The sequence below is a fragment of the Lipophrys pholis genome, assembly GCF_963383615.2.
Source record: "Lipophrys pholis genome assembly, chromosome: 21".
NCBI lineage: Eukaryota > Metazoa > Chordata > Actinopteri > Blenniiformes > Blenniidae > Lipophrys > Lipophrys pholis.
Genome location: NC_137649.1, coordinates 268,636 through 292,021, shown reverse-complemented (window position 1 = coordinate 292,021; position 23,386 = coordinate 268,636). Strand labels below are relative to the sequence as shown.

The 23,386-nt window shown below is 41.8% G+C and overlaps 1 protein-coding gene across 2 annotated transcripts in view; it reads left to right on the top strand.

The window, feature by feature from the left end:
* The window catches only part of znf292b (zinc finger protein 292b), a 40,797-nt gene that overhangs the window by 7,254 nt on the left and 10,157 nt on the right, over positions 1 to 23,386 (top strand). The window contains exons 2-7 of one of the 2 annotated variants that reach the window (XM_080490599.1): positions 1,680 to 1,834; positions 2,527 to 2,602; positions 2,853 to 2,988; positions 19,173 to 19,375; positions 19,881 to 20,017; positions 21,309 to 21,450. In XM_080490599.1, the coding sequence (XP_080346725.1) occupies positions 1,680 to 1,834; positions 2,527 to 2,602; positions 2,853 to 2,988; positions 19,173 to 19,375; positions 19,881 to 20,017; positions 21,309 to 21,450 (849 nt within the window). Of the gene's footprint in view, positions 1 to 1,679; positions 1,835 to 2,526; positions 2,603 to 2,852; positions 2,989 to 19,172; positions 19,376 to 19,880; positions 20,550 to 21,308; positions 21,451 to 23,386 lie in introns of those variants that run through there. The other variant, XM_080490600.1, reaches the window with a different exon arrangement.

Sequence of the window (23,386 nt, the reverse complement as noted above, 5' to 3'; positions counted from 1 at the left end):
TTTGTTAATTCATGTTCCTGCTTCACGTTACTGTCTAGATAGAGCTGCTCAGGCTGGTTAATCTAAGAAATCATCTGACTGCCAAGATAGGGCTGCTCAGGCTGGTTAATCTAAGAAATCATTTTACTGTCTAGATAGAGCTGCTCAGGCTGGTTTAATCCAAAAACAGTTGGTAAGTATTTGGATCAGTGTGATAACTGCAAATAATATATGTAGCACAACAAGGATATTGTATGTTATCCCCTTCCCCCCTCCCCCCTCAACTTTCTCCTCTGTCTTCTCTTCTCTCTCTCTTTGTGCATTCCCCCCCGGTCGTGTACGGCAGCCATGCCAACTTCTAGAGAGAAGAAAAAAAAATAAAAAATGACATCCTCCAGGCTAATGATGGTGGTGGTTCTGCTGGACCTGACTGCTGCATTCCACACTGTGGACCATGACATCTTGATGTCCCGGCTGCAGCACCTGGTGGGCATCCGTGGTACTGCTCTGGCCTGGTATAAGTCCTATCTCGCAGACAGAACCATGTGTTAGCCTTGCAGGCTCTGAATCCTCCTCTGTTCCTCTCACATATGGGGTTCCACAAGGATCCATTTTAGGGCCCCTGCTTTTGCCCCAGTACCTTCTTCCACTGGGTTCAGTGCTCAGGAGACACGGCATCTCTTTTCACTGCTCTGTGGATGACAGCCAGATTTATGTCCCGCTTAATAAGAAAAATGCCTCCTCACTGTCTCCTCTTCTGTCAGGCCTTGAGGACATTAAAGCCTGGATGTCTTTTAACTTTCTAAGTTTTAATGAAAACTGAGGTGATGGTGTTCGGGCCCAGTGACTCCTGTGAAGCCCCTCTTTTTGACCTGGGTCCCCTGGCTCCACATGTGGAGCCAGTGGTTTTAAAGCTAGGTTTTAGAATGGACAGTGATTTTAAACTGGACTCAGATGAGGACAGTGGTTCAGTCCAGCTTCTTCCACCTCAGCCGGTAAAGGTGAAGACCATTCTGGCACAGCAGCACTTTGACACGGTAATCCAGGTTTTTATTCCACCCTGGCTGGATTACTGTAACGCACTTTATGTTGGAGTCAGCCAGTCCTCCCTCGCTCGTCTCCAGTTAGTCCAGAACGCTGCAGGACACCTTCTATCTGGAGCAGGTAAGATGGAGCACAGAACTCCATTCTGGCTTCTCTCCACTTGCTGCCTGTGGATTTTAGAATTCATTTTACTTTGTTTTTAAATCTCTGAATGGTCTGGCCCCGCCCTCCCTCTCTGAGCTGCTCCACCCCTACACCCCTGCTTGGTTCCTCCGGTCAGCTGATCAGCTTCTTCTGGAGGTATCGAGGTCCAAACCAAAGCTCAGAAGGGATAGAGCCTTTTCTGTTGCAGCCCCTCTGTTGCGGAATGAGCTCCACTGCCTGTCAGACAACCCCCCCCCCCCCCCCGCCCCCCACTTTTAAAACTAATCTTAAGACCCGATTTTATTCCTTGGCTTTTAACCATGTCTGCCTGGTTGTATTGTTGCCAATCTTATTGTTTGTTTTTACTGTTTTTACTCTTCTATTGTAATTTGTTTTAACTTTGTCTTTTATGTGAAGCACTTTGGCTTCAACCACAGCTGTTTTAAAGTGCTATATGAATAAATTTGACTTGACTTGAAGTTGTTGGTGACAGACTGCCTCTCCACCTGCAGACGCTGCTGGAGTATGCCGGTCGTTGGAAGATGGAGGAACAGCCTTTGCCACTGGTAGAAGTGTACATCGTGGCCCTGCTGAGTTATGCCCAGGCCTCTCAGTACCTGTCCCTGCAGTGTGAAAACGTCCCTCTGGTGGTGGAGAGGCTCTCACTGTGAGTACATCACCCACTATCACACACTAGATAAAATCTCTAATGCTTATTATATAGGCCCCGTTCACACAACAATGAATACCGCTAAACTTCCTTCCCTTTTGGGGGGTCCGTTTCCACGACACCGGTGTTCTGATCCACTCTATCTGCAAAGTGTTTATCCCGGCTCCCAAGGTGGAGGGATTCTTTCATGGCTGCTATTCCCTCCTGCAGAGACTGATGGAGGCTACAGAGCCTGTTACTGCTCATCTCCCCCTCCCTCCTGCTCATCCAGTTGTAAACAAACATGGCCGACCCGTAGTGGTATTACTCGGTCAGTATTCTAGTTTTATCCTCCAGATCAGTAGTTTTATAGTTCAGACTCTCCCAGATAGCGTCTGATGTGTCATCAGTCGATGCAGATGTCGGGTTCTCTCCATTTTCTTGACGTTTATAGTGTATTATTCTCTGCACACGTCTGTGTAATTTCATTACAAAATCAAGCAACTGTGGCCCGGCATACTAACTACATCCTTGTCTCTGTGTCCACTGCTGCAGTGGAAACGCACTCCTTTTTTTTTAACGGATTAGGTGAAACGCTGTCATGTAAACGGGGCCTTAGACGGCACTGCTGGAGAAGTAACTCCCAGCTTCATTTACAAGTCACTCCGTTGAGCAGAAGTTTAAGGATTTGTTGGTGGTTCATTCTGCAGGAGCTTTCTGGAGCTCTTGCTCTCCCTGAAGGACATCCCAGATGGCGTCTGGCAACAATTCAAGCAGTCTGTGCAGGTAAGCATCTGGATTGCCACTACTTAAACTCGCTGCTTGGTTTTCTTAATGCAAAATCCTGTTATCATACATATATGTCACTATTGTCGCTAACATAGTGCTCAGATTTCAGTTTTTTTCAGTATACTGTATTTACTTCATACCATGCATTTGATTCTTGGCTATTTTCACTAAGTTGATTCGCATTTGCCTGAAAAACCCAGACAAACGGCAGACTAAACATTGTTATTCTGTGGTCTATTGTGTGCAGTTTGCTCATAATAAGCTCGAGGAGAATGGGCTCGCTCAGCTGGCACTGCTGTCCACGTTAGGCCAGTATGACGGTGTTTGGACCAGCAATGTCCTGCAGGGCCTGCTGTCCAACCAGAGCCTGCAGACAGATCAAGGTGAGTTCTGAAAACATCTGAAAAGCATTTGTGTGGAAATGGCTGCAGCTTCTTCACTTCTCGCCACTGCTTGAAAATAATTCCAAATGATCCACAAGTCCAGTTTCCTGCACTCCGAAAAAATTTTTTAGTTCATTTCAGGCATGTTACATTTTGTGCAATCACATACATATCCAAAATCCCTTTACACACACACACACACACACACACACACACACACACACACACACACACACACACACACACACACACACACACACACACACACACACACACACACGGCTCCCCTTCCCAATATGCCTGTTCACACCCAAACCCTATATGGAATAAAAATATATCTAAATATATATGTATGTATATATAATATAATATAAATATATAAACCCTCCATCAGTAAAATGTAGTTATCACCCGCCTCTATCAGTAAAATGTAGTTCTAACCCTCCTCTCTATCAGTAAAATGTAGTTATAATCCTCCTATCAGTAAAATGTAGTTATCACCCTCCTCCCTAGCCGTAAAATGTAGTTATAATCCTCTCTATCAGTAAAATGTAGTTCTAATCCTCCTATCAGTAAAATGTAGTTCTAATCCTCCTATCAGTAAAATGTAGTTATCACCCTCCTCCCTAGCCGTAAAATGTAGTTATAACCCTCCTCTCTATCAGTAAAATGTAGTTATAACCCTCCTCTCTATCAGTAAAATGTAGTTATAATCCTCCTATCAGTAAAATGTAGTTATAATCCTCCTATCAGTAAAATGTAGTTATAATCCTATCAGTAAAATGTAGTTATCACCCTCCTCCCTAGCCGTAAAATGTAGTTATAACCCTCCTCTCTATCAGTAAAATGTAGTTATAATCCTATCAGTAAAATGTAGTTATAATCCTCCCATCAGTAAAATGTAGTTATAATCCTCCCATCAGTAAAATGTAGTTATCACCCGCCTCTATCTGTGAAATGTAGTTCTAACCCGCCTCTATCAGTAAAATGTAGTTCTAACCCTCCTAACAGTAAAATGTAGTTCTAACCCTCCTCCCTAGCAGTAAAATGTAGTTATAACCCTCCTCTCTATCAGTAAAATGTAGTTATAATCCTCCTATCAGTAAAATGTAGTTATAACCCTCCTGTCTATCAGTAAAATGTAGTTCTAACCCTCCTCTCTATCAGTAAAATGTAGTTATCACCCGCCTCTATCAGTAAAATGTAGTTATCACCCGCCTCTATCAGTAAAATGTAGTTCTAACCCGCCTCCCTAGCAGTAAAATGTAGTTATAACCCTCCTCTCTAGCAGTAAAATGTAGTTATAACCCTCCTCTCTATCAGTAAAATGTAGTTATAATCCTCCTGTCTATCAGTAAAATGTAGTTATAACCCTCCTGTCTATCAGTAAAATGTAGTTATAATCCTCCTATCAGTAAAATGTAGTTATCACCCTCCTCCCTATCAGTAAAATGTAGTTATCACCCTCCTCTCTATCAGTAAAATGTAGTTATAATCCTCCTATCAGTAAAATGTAGTTATAATCCTCCTATCAGTAAAATGTAGTTATAATCCTATCAGTAAAATGTAGTTATAATCCTCCTATCAGTAAAATGTAGTTATAATCCTCCTATCAGTAAAATGTAGTTATAATCCTATCAGTAAAATGTAGTTATCACCCGCCTCTATCTGTGAAATGTAGTTCTAACCCGCCTCTATCAGTAAAATGTAGTTCTAACCCTCCTAACAGTAAAATGTAGTTCTAACCCTCCTAACAGTAAAATGTAGTTCTAACCCTCCTAACAGTAAAATGTAGTTCTAACCCTCCTCCCTAGCAGTAAAATGTAGTTATAACCCTCCTCTCTATCAGTAAAATGTAGTTATAACCCTCCTCCCTAGCAGTAAAATGTAGTTCTAACCCTCCTCCCTAGCAGTAAAATGTAGTTCTAACCCTCCTCTCTATCAGTAAAATGTAGTTCTAACCCTCCTGTCTATCAGTAAAATGTAGTTCTAACCCTCCTCTCTATCAGTAAAATGTAGTTATCACCAGCCTCTATCAGTAAAATGTAGTTCTAACCCTCCTCCCTAGCAGTAAAATGTAGTTCTAACCCTCCTCTCTATCAGTAAAATGTAGTTCTAACCCTCCTCTCTATCAGTAAACTGTAGTTATAACCCTCCTCTCTATCAGTAAAATGTAGTTATAACCCTCCTCTCTATCAGTAAAATGTAGTTATAATCCTCCTATCAGTAAAATGTAGTTATAATCCTCCTATCAGTAAAATGTAGTTATAATCCTATCAGTAAAATGTAGTTATCACCCGCCTCTATCTGTAAAATGTAGTTCTAACCCTCCTCCCTAGCAGTAAAATGTAGTTCTAACCCTCCTCCCTAGCAGTAAAATGTAGTTATAATCCTCCTATCAGTAAAATGTAGTTATAATCCTCCTAACAGTAAAATGTAGTTCTAACCCTCCTCCTAACAGTAAAATGTAGTTCTAACCCTCCTAACAGTAAAATGTAGTTCTAACCCTCCTCCCTAGCAGTAAAATGTAGTTATAACCCTCCTCTCTATCAGTAAAATGTAGTAATAACCCTCCTGTCTATCAGTAAAATGTAGTTCTAACCCTCCTCTCTATCAGTAAAATGTAGTTATCACCCGCCTCTATCAGTAAAATGTAGTTATCACCAGCCTCTATCAGTAAAATGTAGTTCTAACCCTCCTCCCTAGCAGTAAAATGTAGTTCTAACCCTCCTCTCTATCAGTAAAATGTAGTTCTAACCCTCCTCTCTATCAGTAAACTGTAGTTATAACCCTCCTCTCTATCAGTAAAATGTAGTTATAATCCTCCTATCAGTAAAATGTAGTTATAACCCTCCTGTCTATCAGTAAAATGTAGTTATAATCCTCCTATCAGTAAAATGTAGTTATAATCCTATCAGTAAAATGTAGTTATCACCCGCCTCTATCTGTAAAATGTAGTTCTAACCCTCCTCCCTAGCAGTAAAATGTAGTTCTAACCCTCCTCCCTAGCAGTAAAATGTAGTTATAATCCTCCTATCAGTAAAATGTAGTTATAACCCTCCTGTCTATCAGTAAAATGTAGTTATCACCCGACTCTATCAGTAAAATGTAGTTATCACCCGCCTCTATCAGTAAAATGTAGTTCTAACCCTCCTCCCTAGCAGTAAAATGTAGTTATAATCCTCCTATCAGTTAAATGTAGTTATAACCCTCCTCTCTATCAGTTAAATGTAGTTATAACCCCTACAGAAGTTGGAAGTATTTTGAACAGCCTGGAAAGAGAGTTTGTTAATCTATAAAAAATATTTGCTCAAAACTCAAAATACCTCCTATTCCTCCTCAATAGTAAGAAAACAAGAACAATCCTAGATTTCTCTTCAGTACTAAAGCCAGGCTGACAAAATGTCACAGCTCTGTAGAACTTCATATCCTTTTAACTTTGAGCAGTAATGACTTTGTAAACTTCTTTAATGACAGAATCCTAACTATTAGGGATCAAATTAAAGACTCACTGCCCACTGCAGTCTCAGATCGATCAACCATATCTTCAGACTTGATAGTGGAGCCTGATTTCGACTTATTGAGCTTCCTCCCTATATAGCAGTCCTTTAGTTCTCCTCAATCGGGGATTCATTTAAACCAACAACTTGCCCACTAGATCCAATCCCCACTAAACTGTTTAAAGATATTTTCCCCTGTGATTAGTACATCAATACTAGATCAGATTAACCTGATTAGTACATCAATACTAGATCAGCTCAACATATCTCTAATAACAGGTTATGTACCACAAGCCTTTAAGGTTGCTGTTGTTAAACTTCTTCTTAAAAACCCTAACCTTGACCCAGATGTCTTAGCAAGTTACAGGCCAATATCCAACCTTCTTTTATTTCTAAAATCCTAGAAAAAGTGATTACAAATCAGTTATGTGACCACTTAAACAAAAAGGACCTTCTTGAGACTTTCCAATCAGCTTTTAGAGCTCATCATAGCACAGAGACTCTCTGGTCAAAGTTACTAATGATCTTCTCGTAGCCTCAGACAAAGGACTGGTCTCTGTTCTGGTCCTATTAGATCTCAGTGCTGCATTTGATACTATTGATCAGAACATCCTACTACAGAGACTAGAACACATCATCGGGCTTAAAGGTACAGCACTAAATTGGTTCCCATCATATTTATCAGACAGGTTCCACTTCGTTCATGTTCACGATAACTCTTTAGTCCAGACTGAAGTTAAACGTGGAGTTCCACAGGGTTCTGTCTTAGGTCCTATACTTTTTACTTTATACATGCTTCCTGTAGGGAATATTATTAAAAAACACTCCATGAACTTCCATTGTTATGCTGATGACACACAAATCTATTTATCTGTGGAACCAGAGGATAATAACCAACGTTCTAAACTAGAAGCTTGTCTTGAAGACATAAAGGTTGGATGAGCCATAATTTTCTGCTTCTGAACTCTGATAAAACTGAAATTATTATATTTGTCCCAAAACATGTGAGAGAGAAATGATCTAAAGATCTACTACCACTAGATGGTATTACTTTGTCCTCCAGTACCACTGTGAGGAACCTGGGAGTTCTTATGGACCAGGATTTGTCCCTCAACTCCCACATTAAACAAATCTGCAGGACTGCCTTTTTTCACCTCCGGAATATTTCCAACATTAGAAACATGCTGACTCAGTGATGGTGAAAAAGTAATCCATCATTAGTTACTTCCAGAGTAACTATTGTAACTCCCTATTATCAGGGTGAAACAATAACTGCTTCAAAAGTCTTCCACTGATTCAAAATGCTGCAGCCAGAGTCCTGGCAAGAACCAGCATCAGAGATCAGCTCACTCCAATACTAACCTCGCTTCATTGGCTCCCTGTTCAATCTAGAAGAGAATTTAAAATCCTCCTTCTAACTTAGAAAGCTCTTAACAACCAGGCTCCATCATATCTTAAAGAACTGCTAGTCCCAGATCTCCCCAGAAGAACAATTGGTTCTCAGAGTGCTGGCTTACTGGAGGTTCCTAGCTTTTCTAAAAGTAGAATGGAGGCAGAGCTTTCAGGTTTGTATCCCCATCAATGTATCTCTCTGTCTATTCTATCCCTTCCTCTCCTCTGTCCACTCACCCCAACCAGCCAGCAGAAGGCTTCCACCTCTGACTCTGGTTTCTTCCTGTTAGAGGAGTTTTTCTTTCCTCAGTCGCAAATAAATCTGCTGCTCATGTGGATTTGTTGGTTTTTTCTCTCCTTTCTCTGTTAAAAGCTCCTACAAATGACTGTGTTTTAATTGGTGCTATGTAAATAAAGTTGAATTGAAATTGAACCCTCCTATCAGTAAAATGTAGTTATAACCCCTCTTTACCACTAAAATGTAGTTATAACTAGCGATGGGTCCGATCCCATCCAGTATCGGGATCGGGCTCCGATATCAACATATTTCACGGATCAGAAATTTGTGATCCAACCTGCAGAGATTTCTGCTCCATGATCCTGGTCTGCTTCACTGTTGCTGAAATGATCCACAGTGTTTCCCTGCTGCTGCTCTGCTCGCTGCCAGCAAACTGTGGACTGGATTTCCTGAAGGGAGGCGGGTCTCAATGAGACCAGGAGGAATGAGTCAGGAAATCCATTCCACAGTTTGCAGCCAGCGAGCAGGCTAGGGAAGTAGCACTGTGCTATCCAACTTTTCATGGCAACATGTTGCTGTTTGGACGCATTTTACACTCAAAACACCACAAAGCAACACGGATGGACACACATGGATGTTCGCAACGCAACACGGCAATGTGCGATGTTTGCAAAGCAACACGGCAATGTGCGATGTTTGCAAAGCAACACGGCAACGTGCGATGTTTGCAATGCAACACGGCAACGTGCGATGTTTGCAACGCAACACAGCAACGTGCGATGTTTGCAACGCAACAGCAACGTGCGACGATTGCAAAGCAAGACGGCAACGTGCGATGTTTGCAGAGCAACAGTCCAGCAGGGCGGCGCTCTGCAGCCAGACGTCAGCGTTTTCAAACACCAGCTCTCCGAGGAGAACAGCACTGACATCATTGTGTTGGTGCTGCCTTGCTAAAGAATTTCCCCAGGGATTAATAGTCATTCTGAGCTTTTAAAGATAGAACTAGTTTATTATGAGATGATGACGTCACGCAGACCCCCACATTGTCCACAAAAATACTTTGTACTGCTTCTTTTTCTGTCCTGATACTAACCTCAAGTTGTCTTTTGAGAGAATACATGTATACATTAGTACATTTCATACTTTATTGTAGAGAGGAGTTTATTACAGCCTCATATAAAATCAACAATAATGATAATGGTAATGTTAAAGCAAACAGAGCTCTGGTATCGGAATAGTATCAGTATCGGCAGATATCCAAATTCAGGTATCGGGATCAGAATTGAAAAAACATTGATCGGTGCTTCCCTACTGAAAGATGCATACGTCACTTCCCATGCAAAGGTTGTGATTTTTTTTTTTTTTTGATTTACATTTTTGATTTTTTTTTTTCCCACAAACAATGCACAATTATATATACATATCAATGCTTGTATACAACTCTACAAACAATCCCCCCCCCCCCCCCCCCCACCCACCCACCCAACAGAACAAAAAGAGGGAGACCATTGACTCATTCTGTATGGCTTTGGTACTAAATAAAATAAAATAAAATAAACAAAAAATAAAGCAAAACAGGAAAAAAAAAACCTGAGGTTCTGTTTTATAGTTGTGGACATACCTTCATCCCTTCCTCATGCAATCATCATTGCAATGCATCTTCCCCATTCCTGTTTATTTTTGTGCACCTTATTTGTGATCCTGTAAGACATGTTTTCATAAGCAGCAACCTTTGACAGTTCAGCAGTCCGTTCATCAAATGGGGGAGTTCCTGGAGATTTCCAGTGTCTGAGAGCAGAATTTGTTTTCCAATCCTGATCACAGTGTGTGTCCAGTCCTTCAGTGCATTGGGCAAGTTCAGCAAAACCTTTGAGTATCCAAGAACATACAATGATGAACAGAAATCCAAGTGTACACCTGATACATTTTGTATAAAATAATGTATTCTCATTCAAAACAATTGGATTTGTGGACAAGACCACAGCACATGTATGTATTAAAGTACCATCACAGTGTTTACATTTCCAACATAATGTTGAATCTAGCAACCCCATTCTAAATGATCTACTTGGTGTCCAATAAAAGCGGTGTACTATTTTAAACTGCATTAGTCTCACTCTTAGGTCTCTGGATAAAGTACGACCATTGGCACGTATTTTTGCCCAATCCTGGTCATCAAAATAAATCCCTAAATCGTTTTCCCATACTCATTTCAGAGAGGCCATGTTTTTATTTTCACCGAGGCTGAACAACCGCTTGTAATATTTGTCGAGTATTTGTATTCGTGAGACAGGTTAGTTTTACCCTACTGATGATGTGTTGTTGCAATAGTAATCCTTGCAAACCCCCCCCCCCCCCCCCAAATATCTTGAAAATTGCATTTACTTGATCTGCAGTCTGTGGGGCCTGATACTGTTAACTAAACACTCTTTTCAAAGCATGACAAATCTGAAATACTTCAACATGTGGTTCCTGCCCAGCCCATTGTGTTGTGATAGATCCTCGAATGATTTAATTATATTCCCACTGTACAAGTCCCCCATAGTGCCAATCCCTTTATCCAACCATTCGGTCCACAAGAAGGAAACTTTATTAATACAAACGTTTGGATTCAGCCAAATACTGGATGTACAATTTAGATAAGGGTCAACATCTACAATCTTTAGAATTTTTTTCCACATCTCCTGAAGATGTGATATAATAGGGTGGCATTTGTCACCCTTCCTAATTTTACTTGACAGACAGTTTCTTAATGCTAAAGGTGCTGCTGCAAATCTGCAAATCCCCACCATGGCACTCCATAGAGCAATCGCTCTATGGAGTGCCATGGTGGGGCCCTTTCTGGAGGCAATGCTCAATGTGCAAGGTGTCTCAAGCTGTATGTGTAGTAATAAAAGCGTAGTCTTGGGAGTCCCAGGCTTCTACAGGCTGTTGAAGTTTCCCAAGATGCATTTGTGGGCGCGTACCATTCCAGAGAAAATCTTTGCAAATAATATCAAATTTTTTGAAATAACTTAGAGGAATCTGTAGGGGGAGAGAATGTAGCAGATAGTTGAGTTTTGGAATTGAATTCATTTTAAGTGCATTAACCTGACCCCAGCGAGATGAGGACAATGATGACCAGCGTTTCACATCGACATAGATTTTTTGCATCAGTGGGTCAAAGTTCACTTTAATAAGGTCACCCAGATGAGGAGGAAACAGAATGCCAAGATATTGTAAACCCCGCCTAGGCCAGGCGAAATTACACTCCTGAAACAATGCTGTGGAACAAATAATGCTGTGGAACAAATAATGCTATGGGACAAACCTTTGTCAATGGCAGGGCCTCTGATTTTGCCCAGTTAACTTTATACCCTGAACATTTGGAGAATGAGTTAATTATATTAAACATCGAAGGAATAGATACCCGAGGATCCGATACAAACAGCAAAATATCGTCCGTGTATAACATCAATGTATGAATAGATCCCTCGACGTCAATTCCGCAAAAGTTCTCCTCCTGTCGTATTGCTGCTGCTAGTGGTTCTAATACTAAGCAAAACAAACCCGGGCTGAGTGGTGAGCCTTGGCGGGTTCCCCTGCTTAGTCTAAAGTAAGGAGAAATGTACCCCTTTGTTTGAACCGCGGCCTCTGGTTGATAGTATAATAATTGTATCCACCTGATAAATATCCTGCCAAATCCCAAAATTTCCAATAATGTAAACATATACCCTCACTGGACCCGATCAAAAGCTTTTTCAGCATCAAGCGAAATAGCAACCATTGGAGAGTCCAAGTCTGAAACTGCCCACATCACATCAATAAACCTTCTTATATTGTCGGTTCAGATTCATTTAGTAATGATCCCCACCTGGTCTTTATGTATTAGAGAGGGGATAACTTTGTCCAATCCATTGGCTAAAATTTTTGAGAATATCTTTGCGACCAGAGACATCAGAAAAATAGGCCGATAATTTTTGCACTCATTTGGGTCTGTCTTTTATCACAATGAGTGTAATCAGAGCTTGAGATAATGTTTGAGGTAGTTCCCCGCTCTCAAATGATTCCATGTACATATCATATAGTAGAGGAGTTAACTCGGTCACATAACATTTAAAGATTCTGCCGTATACCCATCAGGGCCTGGAGCTTTATCATTTGGTAAGCCTTTAATAACTCTCACAATTTCCTCCTGAGTTATTGGGGAATCAAGATCTTTCTTTTGTTCTTCGGATAATTTTGGTCGGTCTAATTTTTCAAAAAATTCTTTCATATTCTCATCATCATTACTACAGTCCCACGTATACAGCTACCTATAGAAGTCTTTAAACGCATTATTAATATCAATAGATTTAGTGAGGAGGTCTCCTCCTGGGGCTCGGATTGCAGGGATCAGTGAAGATACTTCCCTCTGGTTTAAGCCGTGAGGCAATACTTTCCTCATTTTGTCCCCAGATTCAAAGTATTTTTGTCTCATCCTAAAAAGATAAAACTACTTTCTGAGACAGGATACAGTTATATTCATATTTTAGTTGAGTTAATTCTCTGAGACCATTAGTATTTAAGCACCTTTTCAAATCAGTTTCCAATTTCTTAATTTTACTTTCAAGTTCCGTCTGCTTCATAATACTTTTCTTTTTCTTATGTGATGCATATTGTATGACAAACCCTCTTACCACTGCCTTGAGAGCCTCCCAAGCTACTCCAGCAGAGGGCGCAGTGGGAACATTTACAGCAATGTAAGAGTTAATTTGACTCCTCACCTGAATTCAACTTCTTGCAGTAAAGAAGAATTGAACCTCCATCTTGGCATTCAAATCTTCTCAATAACAGGAAGCAACTCGAGTAGTACTGGGGCATGATCTGATATCAAGATACTCCCAACTGAGCATGTAATGTCCGACTTCAAAAGAGATTTGGAAATCAGATAGAAATCTATAGGAGAGAAGGTCTTATGAGGAGCAGAGAAGAAGGTGTACTCTCTGTTGGTTGGGTTTAAAGTTCTCCACACATCAATTAATCCCAAATTCTCACCCAGACTTTTGACCGTCTGTGCAGCTTTCTTGCTGCTACACCTGACGGAGCTCCTTCGGTCCAGAACTGGATCCATCACTAAGTTTAAAATCTCCTCCAATTACAATTTGATCATTTCCCATATGTTGAATTTTAGCCTCCAGCTCTCCAAAGAAATCTGTCTCATCCCCATTTGGAGCTTAAATATTAACTAAATGTAACCAGTTGAAACTGTATTCCTGCCAAAATTATAATTACCTTACCTTCTGTATTCTTAAATACCTTAATACATTTAAACTACAGTTTTTTATTAATTAGAACTATAACTCCCCTACTCTGACCCGAGTCCCCACTACTATACACATGACCAACCTGATCTCTGCATAATGTATCCGACTCTGACCCGGATAAATGTGTTTCCTGCATAAATACTATATCATACTGTTTGGACTTCAGTACCGACATCATTTTCTTCCGCTTATTTAAATGCCCGAGTCCCTACACACTCCAGGATGTGAAATGCACGTTATTTATTCTAGATGACATATAGACAGATTACAAAAGAAAAGAACCCGGTACACATACACAAAGCCATATTTTCTATCCTATTTCAAAACTGTAACATTGGTCTCCCCCCCCCCCCCAAAAAAAAAACAAAACAAGGTGCATTAACCTGAACACTGCGCCTAATAGAACAACACAGCACACCTGTTGGACCGTGATCCGTCGATTGAGTGACTCACCCATCACCTCCACCAACATTATACTTTGGAACCGTCCACCACCAACCAAATTTATCATATATTATCATGTGAAACTCTGTAGCGCCCGGCGCTATTAACCAAGTAATTTCTGCACAGTTAGACTCGCGTGAAGTTCAAATGTCACTGAGCTTCCATTTTTTCAACGAAGCCCATCACTGGTTTCGGGTCTTTAAAGCTCTTGTGGCCCCCGCTGCACTCGATCCACAGGGTGGCCGGGTACAGCAGAGCAAACTTTACATTCCGAGTATGAAGGACCTTCTTGCCTCTCTGAATTGCTCCCAATTCGCCTGAGTGGCTCTCGCAAAATCAGGAAAAATCATGATCCGCTTGCCTTCCCACCGCAGCTCTCCTTTACTCCGTGCTGCTCGCAGAACCAGCTCCCTGTCCCCCGATCTCAGGAACCGGACCAGGATCGTGCGTGGTCTCTCCCCGGGGTTTGGCCGCGGTGCGGGGGCTGGATGGGCCCGTTCAAACTCCGGTAGCTTCACGGTGTTTTCCCAGTCGAGAACCGATTGTAACAGCCTGCCAACAAACTCCGTCAGGTCTCCAGATTCGCTGCCTTCTGGTATTCCCACAAACCGGAGATTATTACGCCTGCTGCAGTTTTCCAAATCCTCAAAGTTTGTCGCGAAGATCATCCACCTCAGCCCTGGTAGCTACTGGGTTAGCTTCCAAGGATGCTTTCATCATCTTGTCCGCGTCCTCCAGCCACTCCACCCTCTTCTCCACGTCAAATTGAAGCGGTTCGGGACACGTGGCCCCGACATCGTCGCCATCTTGGGATGTTGTTTGAGCCTGCAAATGCTTTTTAATATCGCCACTGGTCGCTCTCTTCTTTGGTTTCGACATCCTTGTGCAGTTATGCAGTCTTCTGGCACGCTACGTCCGTTGGTTCGTGGTCGTGGACAAAATTTTCAGGATAAATTAAACACTGCTTGACGGAGCGTTTTACCGAGGCAGCCATCTTGCCAACCGCGTCACGTGACTCAAGGTTGTGATTTAAAGAAATAAACTTGGCTGAAGGATGTTGGTACCGGTATGCCAGCTTTGAACCTTGAGCAGCACATTGTGGAGACAAGGAAACTGGCGGTACTGATGCTGACGTGGATAATTTAACCAGATTCATCTCAAACATTTAATGTCTTCACATATCAGAATTATTGATCCATGTGATCATAAACAGCCAAGCTGCAGTGTTCTAGATGTTTCTTTAGTGAGACGGTACTACTGAATCAGTAGAACCATGTTCATATGTCAAACTTTCATCTTCTAATGATCCAGAGGATAGAACTGATTGGTTATCAATGATACAGTGGATAGAACCGATCGATTATCAATGATAGAACTGATTGATTATCAATGATACAGAGGATAGAACTGATTGGTTATCAATGATACAGTGGATAGAACTGATCGATTATCAATGATAGAACTGATTGATTATCAATGATACAGAGGGTAGAACTGATTGGTTATCACCGATAAAACTGATTGATTATCAATGATACAGTGGATAGAACTGATTGGTTACCAGTAATACAGAGGATAGAACTGATTGGTTACCAATGATACAGAGGATAGAACTGATTGGTTACCAATGATACAGAGGATAGAACTGATTGGTGACCAATAACCCCGTTTCCACAGTGCCCCTTGGTGCCGGTACGGGTCAGGTCGGAACCGGTTGTTGTGCGTTTTTACTGACTCAGAACCGTTACCAACCGGTACCATTGGTAACCATTTCTCGCTACCCCTCCACTTGGGGTACCAGGCACAATGTGCCGGATATGAGTTGGAGGAGCTTCAACACTGCCGTCTGCTCATTGGTCCGTGACAACCGCTGTTCTCCCAGCAAGCAGCCATTTCCAATCAGTTCTTCTGCAGCAATCAGGAAACTTTTTTGAAAATGTCCTCCCATTATGGCGTCACATCCTGCATGATTACACAACCGTTCATAACCCCGCCTACATTTCAAACCATTCCCCGTGTAATGGAAACGCGGCACTGATACGGGTCTGGTTACGGATAGTCAACCCCCACCTGACCTGCACCAAGGGGCACTGTGGAAACGGGGCTATTGATAATCGATCAGATAGAACTGATTGGTTACCAGTAATACAGAGGGTAGAACTGGTTATCAATGATATGCAAGTTGTTGTGAAGAAAGTCCGATCTTCTGATTGCATCGATTATATTTTATGTCATTATCGGTTGATTTTTGTTAATATTTCTCGCCAGAAATAGTTTTTTTTGTATTATATGTTACAAACTTTGATTTCTGTAAATTAATAGACATTGATAAAGCTTTAGCATTTAGCTCTTTTTAGGAGAAACCATAGGAGTCCCAAACTCTTCTTGTCTTGGCGCAGGCAGTCGGTGCCTTGCATACCAGGTGTGGCATCCCAAGCTTAATACTGAATGTTAAATGGACTCACTTGTGAAGCGCCTTTTCGCTGACAGCAACCCCAGTGCTTTACATGGTTCATCACATTCACCCATTCACACACACATTCACACACCATGCACCATGCAAGGCATTGTCACTCCAATGGGGGCAGTTTGGGGTTCAGTATCCTGCCCAAGGACTCTTCAGCATGGAAGACAACCGCTCTACCAACCGAGCTATGCCACCTCACATACCAAAATAAGCATCGTCAGCACGCTTTATGAAACTTGTGACTGGATTTCTGTTAGGGACAACAGTGTATTCGGCGCAGAAGTAGTCGAAAATGTCGGGCTTATTTTTGCAAGATCTTCTGGTCGAAGCCGTTCTATTCAGCTGTAACCCAGACAAGTTTTTGGCTGTTGACCAGTGTTATCAATGATACAGAGCGGTGGATTGAACGGATTATGAATTGTGACAAGGTGTGTAATAATCAGTCTAATTTCAGAGTCAGCATAAAAATAGCATGGTGACAGTCGTGAATGAAGCTGCACTGCAGATGCTCTGGACCGCCATGAGCTCTGGACACTCTGGAGCTGGAGACAGACGTCCTCCTCGTCACCCTCCGCCTGCAACTCTCACTCAGCCAATTGACTGAGGATAAAACACAAAGTCCCCTGAGCCTTTTTACAAGTTCCTGTTCAAATATTTATTTAAACATTTAATAAACAGATACAACTGAACTTTATCGGTCCACTGATGTCACTCTCCTCTGGCCTCCATGATGTCACTCTCCTCCATGAGGTCACTCTCCTCCATGATGTCACTCTCCTCCATGATGTCACTTTCCTCCATGATGTCACTCTCCTCTGGCCTCCGTGATGTCACTCTCCCCCATGATGTCACTCTCCTCTGGCCTCCATTATGTTGCTGTCCTCTGGCCTACATGATGTCACTCTCCTCTGCCCCCCATGATGTCACTCTCCTCCGGGATGTCACTCTCCTCCGCCCCCCATGATATCACTCTCCTCCATGATGTGACTCTCATCTGCCCTTCATGATGTCACTCTCATATGCCCTCCATGATGTTACTCTCCTCTGCCCCCCATGATGTCACTCTCCTCCATGAGGTCACTCTCCTCTGTGATGTCACTCTCCTCTGGCCCCCATTATTTCACTCTCCTCTGCCCCCCATGAAGTCACTCTCATCTGACCTCCATGAGGTCACTCTCCTCTGCCCCCATGATGTCACTCTCCTCTGCCCCCCATGATGTCACTCTCCATGATGTGACTCTCATCTGCCCTTCATGATGTCACTCTCGTATGCCCTCCATGAAGTCACTCTCCTCTGTCCCCCATGATGTCACTCTCCTCCGTGATGTCACTCTCCTCTGCCCCACATGATGTCACTCTCCTCTGGCCCCTATGATGTCACTCTTCTCTGACCTCCATGATGTCACTCTCCTCTGGCCTCCACCTTCAGATCAGACTCTTCTCCTCCACCTCTGCAGTCACTGGTCTCTCTCGGACTCTCACACTATTTCCAACAGTGACGAGGCGCTGACGATGGTTTTTTTCTTTCATTAGTGATTCCACTACTTTGACACCAGATAATACCATCTCCTGATCTCCACCTCCTCATGACTATTTCTGTCTCCGTAAAATTCCTTTTCTTTGTCTTTTCTTCCAGGATTTAGTGTCAAATGCTGGCGATCAACAAGTTGAATGAAATGCAAAAATATTGACGAGGCACTTTGCATTGACCATTTATGGTAGACAGTGGGCGTGTTGAGGGCGGGGCCTGAACTGTCACCTTCCAGGTGGACTGGCTCTAGAAAAGGAAAGTTCCTGCAGATGTGCATATGCACCGTTTTATAGATCAAACTTTTTGTGGCACACGGCATTTTCAGCTTTTGGAAGTAGAAACATTTTTAGTAGGAATCCTAGGAATGTTTTTTACATGGGGCCCCTGGTCATTTCTTCAGTTGTTTCAAATGATGCCATTGACATGGATCTTTGTGATCTGAATCCAGGACAAAGACTCCGGCTGTACAGTGTATCAATAAACTCCTATTGTGGTTTTGTGATTATTTGGGTTCAGTAGATCAGTGTTAAAGTCCCCACAGATAAACAAGACCTCCTGAGTCGAAGCTGTAAATGTTTCCTCAACCCAATCCCTGAAGATTTCCGAGTTGGAACCTGGTGTTCTATAAATGCAGCTTACAATTACTCTTTTTTTTCCTTTTCATACAGAGTTCAACTGTTATACATTCAAATGCATCTTTCAGTGCAGTTGTCTTTTTCTTGACCACTTTATATTTCAAGTGGAAACCCACACATATAGATTTCCCTCCACCAACTTTCCCCTCTCTGTTCAAGTAGTTGAATTCGTATCTATCCAGTTCAAAGTCAGCTCCCTTCTCAGAGCTGATCCATGTTTCAGAGATGCTGATAATACTGAATAGTTGTTTGAACTGGCCTAGAAAATGTTTAATTTGCCTGAAGTTTGAATATAAGCTCCTACAATTAAAATGTATAGTTGAAAGTTTGTCTGTTTGAATTCTCCTGTTGAAATGATCTTCAGAGTGGCAGCAGCGTGTCATCAAGTGTTCAGGAAACTGATTGAACCAAACCCAGCCACACATCGCTCAGGCATTTTGAGTAACTAAAAGATAGTTCACGTCCAACAAAAATGTACATAAACACGCACGACTCCCAGACACAAATTTTTCGGCGCTTTCATCACATCCAGCCTGCAGCCTTGCACAAATATTGCTATTCCCATTTATGTTCACGTTAATCTTTCACACTGGGCATATATCTAAGATAATCATGGGGTTGTTTATCTGTTGGTTTGGTGTCTGTGCGTCCTACACACCAGTGTTGAGTGTTGCTGTGTTTTACTATTTCAGTTGCGCGGTTCCTGCAGCGCGAGGGGCCGGTGCTGCTGCAGATGAGAGTGAAGCAGCTGATAAAGGAACAGCAGCTGCTGAAGGCTGCACTGCTGGCTAAGACCTGTGCAGACGCCCCCAGCCTCCAGGGCAGCAGCTCCTTCAGGCAGATGTATCTGGTCTGCCTCTGTGCTACTTCAGAGCAGAACCAGCTCATGGACCAGGTGAGCACTTCTGATCTGACCGTGGTTCCACCATGTCATGTTGTCATGGGAGTTCATGCCTGCCCTCCAACGGTGGTCAGAATAACACGAAGATAAGAAAAATACTTTTATTTCAATTGACTGGAGAATTGCCCAAACTATTCTGGTGGTTTGTTGCGCAACACACACAAACCTGCTAATAGTACAAGTCCTAGAAGCATCGCATCTCGTCTGCTCACAAAGTGCAGCTTTTCAGAGGGACTGAAAATATAAAATTACCTATTTACAGATGAATATTTCTGTCAGGATATTTTATTTTGTACGTTATTACACTGAAAACTGGATAAGATTTTATGAGCTTCAGTTTTATTTTTCTTCTCATACATACTTGATCCACCAGGTGGCATAAAGTGAAAACATGTCAGCTTTTCAAGCATTTCTTCCTTCTGCTGTATGCTGGATTGTGTGATACCTGCTGTCACCAATAAAACAAGCTCTTGTGTCGGTGCGGTATTGATCTGTTCAGCTTGCGAAGGAGGACTGCAGAGAGGTGTTGGAGATGATCTGTAACCTGGAGTCTGAAGGAGACGACCGGGCAGCCTTAAGCCTGTGCTCAGCCTTCCTGACCCGCCAGCTTCTGCAAGGAGACACGTACTGTGCTTGGTAAAACAAACAACTTCCTACAATTGTCATATACTACAATTCACCTGTTCAATAATGAGAGTTCACTTGTCTTGTGGCCTACGGCCGGCCACTACGGCCGGCCAGCCACTATGGCCGCTATAGCCAGCCGGCCGCTATAGCCAGCCGGCCGCTATAGCCAGCCGGCCACTATCTTGTTTTGGGAGCTTTTTCTTGTTTTTAAGTTTTGATTCAGATTCCGACGACACAAGGAGCAATTCATTTGTAGTTTTTGAGTGTGTACATTTACATACATACCCGCATTCATTCTTCAATCTTTGATCAGTCAGGAAATAGCATGTGACATAGGGAAATGTCAGAACAGAAAAATAAATAAAAGCAGATAGGATCAAGGCAGTTTAAAAAAAAAAAAAAGTAAAACCGTTAAAATGTTTAAAAAAATCCAATAAAAAAGACCGAGCTCCCATCCCAGTTCGGTTACGGCCGTAGCATCTCCTCCCGAGTCATGGTCCTTATTTCTGCTCTTTCGTGACCAACGTGAAAGTTGCGCCGCAAAAAATAAAAAGAATAACCAGTGTGCAAAGTTGAATATGTTACCAACAGAGGATTCATACAGCCAACATATTAAAATATTGAGGGCGTGTAGTAAATCTCTGACCAATCAGCAGACTGCTCCTCAGCATCAGACTGTTCAGTTGTCCTGAGTACTTCAACAGAAGGGCGACAGAAAAGCCTCAACCTTTGGAGCGGTTATTTCGGTACCGTCGAAAATTCTTGAAGTGGAAACCCGAACCGTACCGGACCATACCACTCCATTCCTGCACTTTTTGTGTGGTGGAAATAGGGCTTTACACAACATCCTGACCTCTACCAAAAGGCACAACAGCGCCTCCACCTGCTCAGGAAACTGAGGACTTAATGTCAGCAAACACATTTTAACACTTGTTTACAGGTGTTGGGATTCATGGTTGGTTATTAGCATTAAATTACTGTAAGTAATAGATTACTGAAAGTATAAATCACTGGAAGTAATTTATGAAAAATTTTAATTATTAATGGAAGTAAACTGTCATTTATTCATTAACAACTCCTAAAGTAATTGAGTAATTACTTAGTTAATAAATTATCAAATATTTTTTTATAAAAAAATATTTATTTGAATAAATGTGTTATTTATCTATTAATAATAAAAAGGAGGGCACCAGCAGATAAACTGGAAATAGCTTATACCAAAATATTTTTTAATATAGATATTTTCTAAAGTGAACTGAAGGACTGATCTGATGTGTTTGCATGTTGTCCTCTGAACCAGGGAACTCACTCTCTTCTGGAGCAAACTACTGAAGCGACTGGAGCCTTCACAGCACACCTTCCTCAACAGATGCCGCCAGATGTCATTGATCTCCAAAACTGTTTACCATATCCTCTTCCTCATAAAGGTCATCCAGTCAGAGGTCAGTAAAACATCTGCTTTCTGTCATCCCATCTCAATTTCTCCTTTTTTTTTGCTAAATCCATCCTGGTTTATTTTTAGTTGTGATTACAAGCTTTCAAGAAAAGAACATTTAAATACATCCAAACAACCAACACTGAAATGACACCTACATGCATGAAGTACATGCACATATATATATATTTATATATTAGGGATGTCCCAATCAGATCGGTAGATATCGGATCGGGGCCGATATCAGGGCCGGAATCGGCATTCCAGCCGATCACCCCGCCGATCTAAAACAAAAAAAACAAAACAACTTTTTGCCGTCAGCTGCCGTAAAGCGAGCCCCGTGTGCGACCTGCCGTAAACTGAGGTTAGCAGCCTGAAGCCATTGAGAGGATAAACCAGCAGTCTGGAGGGATTTTAAGGTGGATAACCAAACCAGTCCAGTTGTACAATTTGCTTCACCACAGTCCCGAGAGGTGGAGCACCAGAGCTTCGTTTAACACAACTCATCTGATAAGACATTTAAAAAGTAAACATGCGGCGGAGTACGCTCAGCAAAGACCATCATCCGTGGACCATAGATGACGTAATGGCCCCCCTCCTCCCCCCACCGCGATCCGCTACGTCACCTAATAACCGCAACAATCGGGGACTACAAGCTCCGGTGGAGCTGCAGAAGCTAGAAGCAGGCGGAGCGGGGCCATAGACCTATAAACCTAGAGTGATATATAGTGGGTTATGTGTTTATGTGCAATAGTCTACTTCTAAATTTCTATGTGGTCTGTCTTCTTCTGCGTTCTTGTTGTGTTTGGTGAGTCACAGCGCCCCTAAAGGCAATTGGGAACTGGGTTCTTCTGATTGGTTTTACTGAATACTGTTTATGTTGTAGTTTTTATAGTTTATATGTTAGTCAAACTGACTCACTGGGTTTCATTTTAAAAAAATGTATTTACCACAAAATCCAGGTGAAGTTGTTTAAATTAAGATAAATAAGAGAAACAAGACTGCAGAGTGTAACTGGGTTTTTGTTGTTCTGACTGAATAAAGGTTAAATAAGTTCTTAAGTCATTCTGAGAAGAATTTTGGTTCAAGTTTTACAATAATTTCTAGGTAAACAAAGCTTCTGCCAATAGTGCTTTTAGCTTCAGACATCTTAGTTGCGACAAAAATACACTATTGAGTATATTCGCAATAGTAATGTAAGTATCGGATCGGGAAAGTATCGGTATCGGCCGATACTCAATTCTGAAAAATCGGATTGGTATCGGGGGCAAAAAAGTGTGATCGGGACGTCCCTAATATATATGTATATGTATATATATATATATATGTGTGTATGTACACACACACGGTTATATATGCACACACATACCTAAACAAAATGTTCAAAAATAAAAACTTGAATAAAAATATATTGGGATGTCTAAATAAATAAACAAATGTAAGAAAAAAAAGTAATAAGATTGTGCTCGACCCAAACCCTGACTGCTGCGAGAACCAAACCAAACTGGGCCGGGTTACTCAAAACTGGGTTATCGTTTAACCAGCCGTTAAATACCATTAAATAACCAACTGTTAACTTTAACAGCACTGTTATCTTGTTGTTCAAAACTTGGTTGATTTTAATCGGGTGTTATCTTTACGTTAAAGTTAAAGCCCCTCCGGACCTCCACTAACTGTTTACCAGTGGTTAACTCTCACCATGGCGTTCACTGGCAGAGCTGCGTTCGTGTTAGCAGTTCAACAAAGGAAGGACAGGGTGGACCGTGGACTGAACATTGATAGAAGCCAATACTGGAATGATGCTCTATGGAGCCCCAAAGTGGCCATAGAAAAAAAATATATAAATATATAAATATTATATAACGCGTGGAAACGAGATAATAATTAATAACCTCAAATTAATAACTGGAGACAGAGTTACTATCTCCTTCCCTCGTATTATA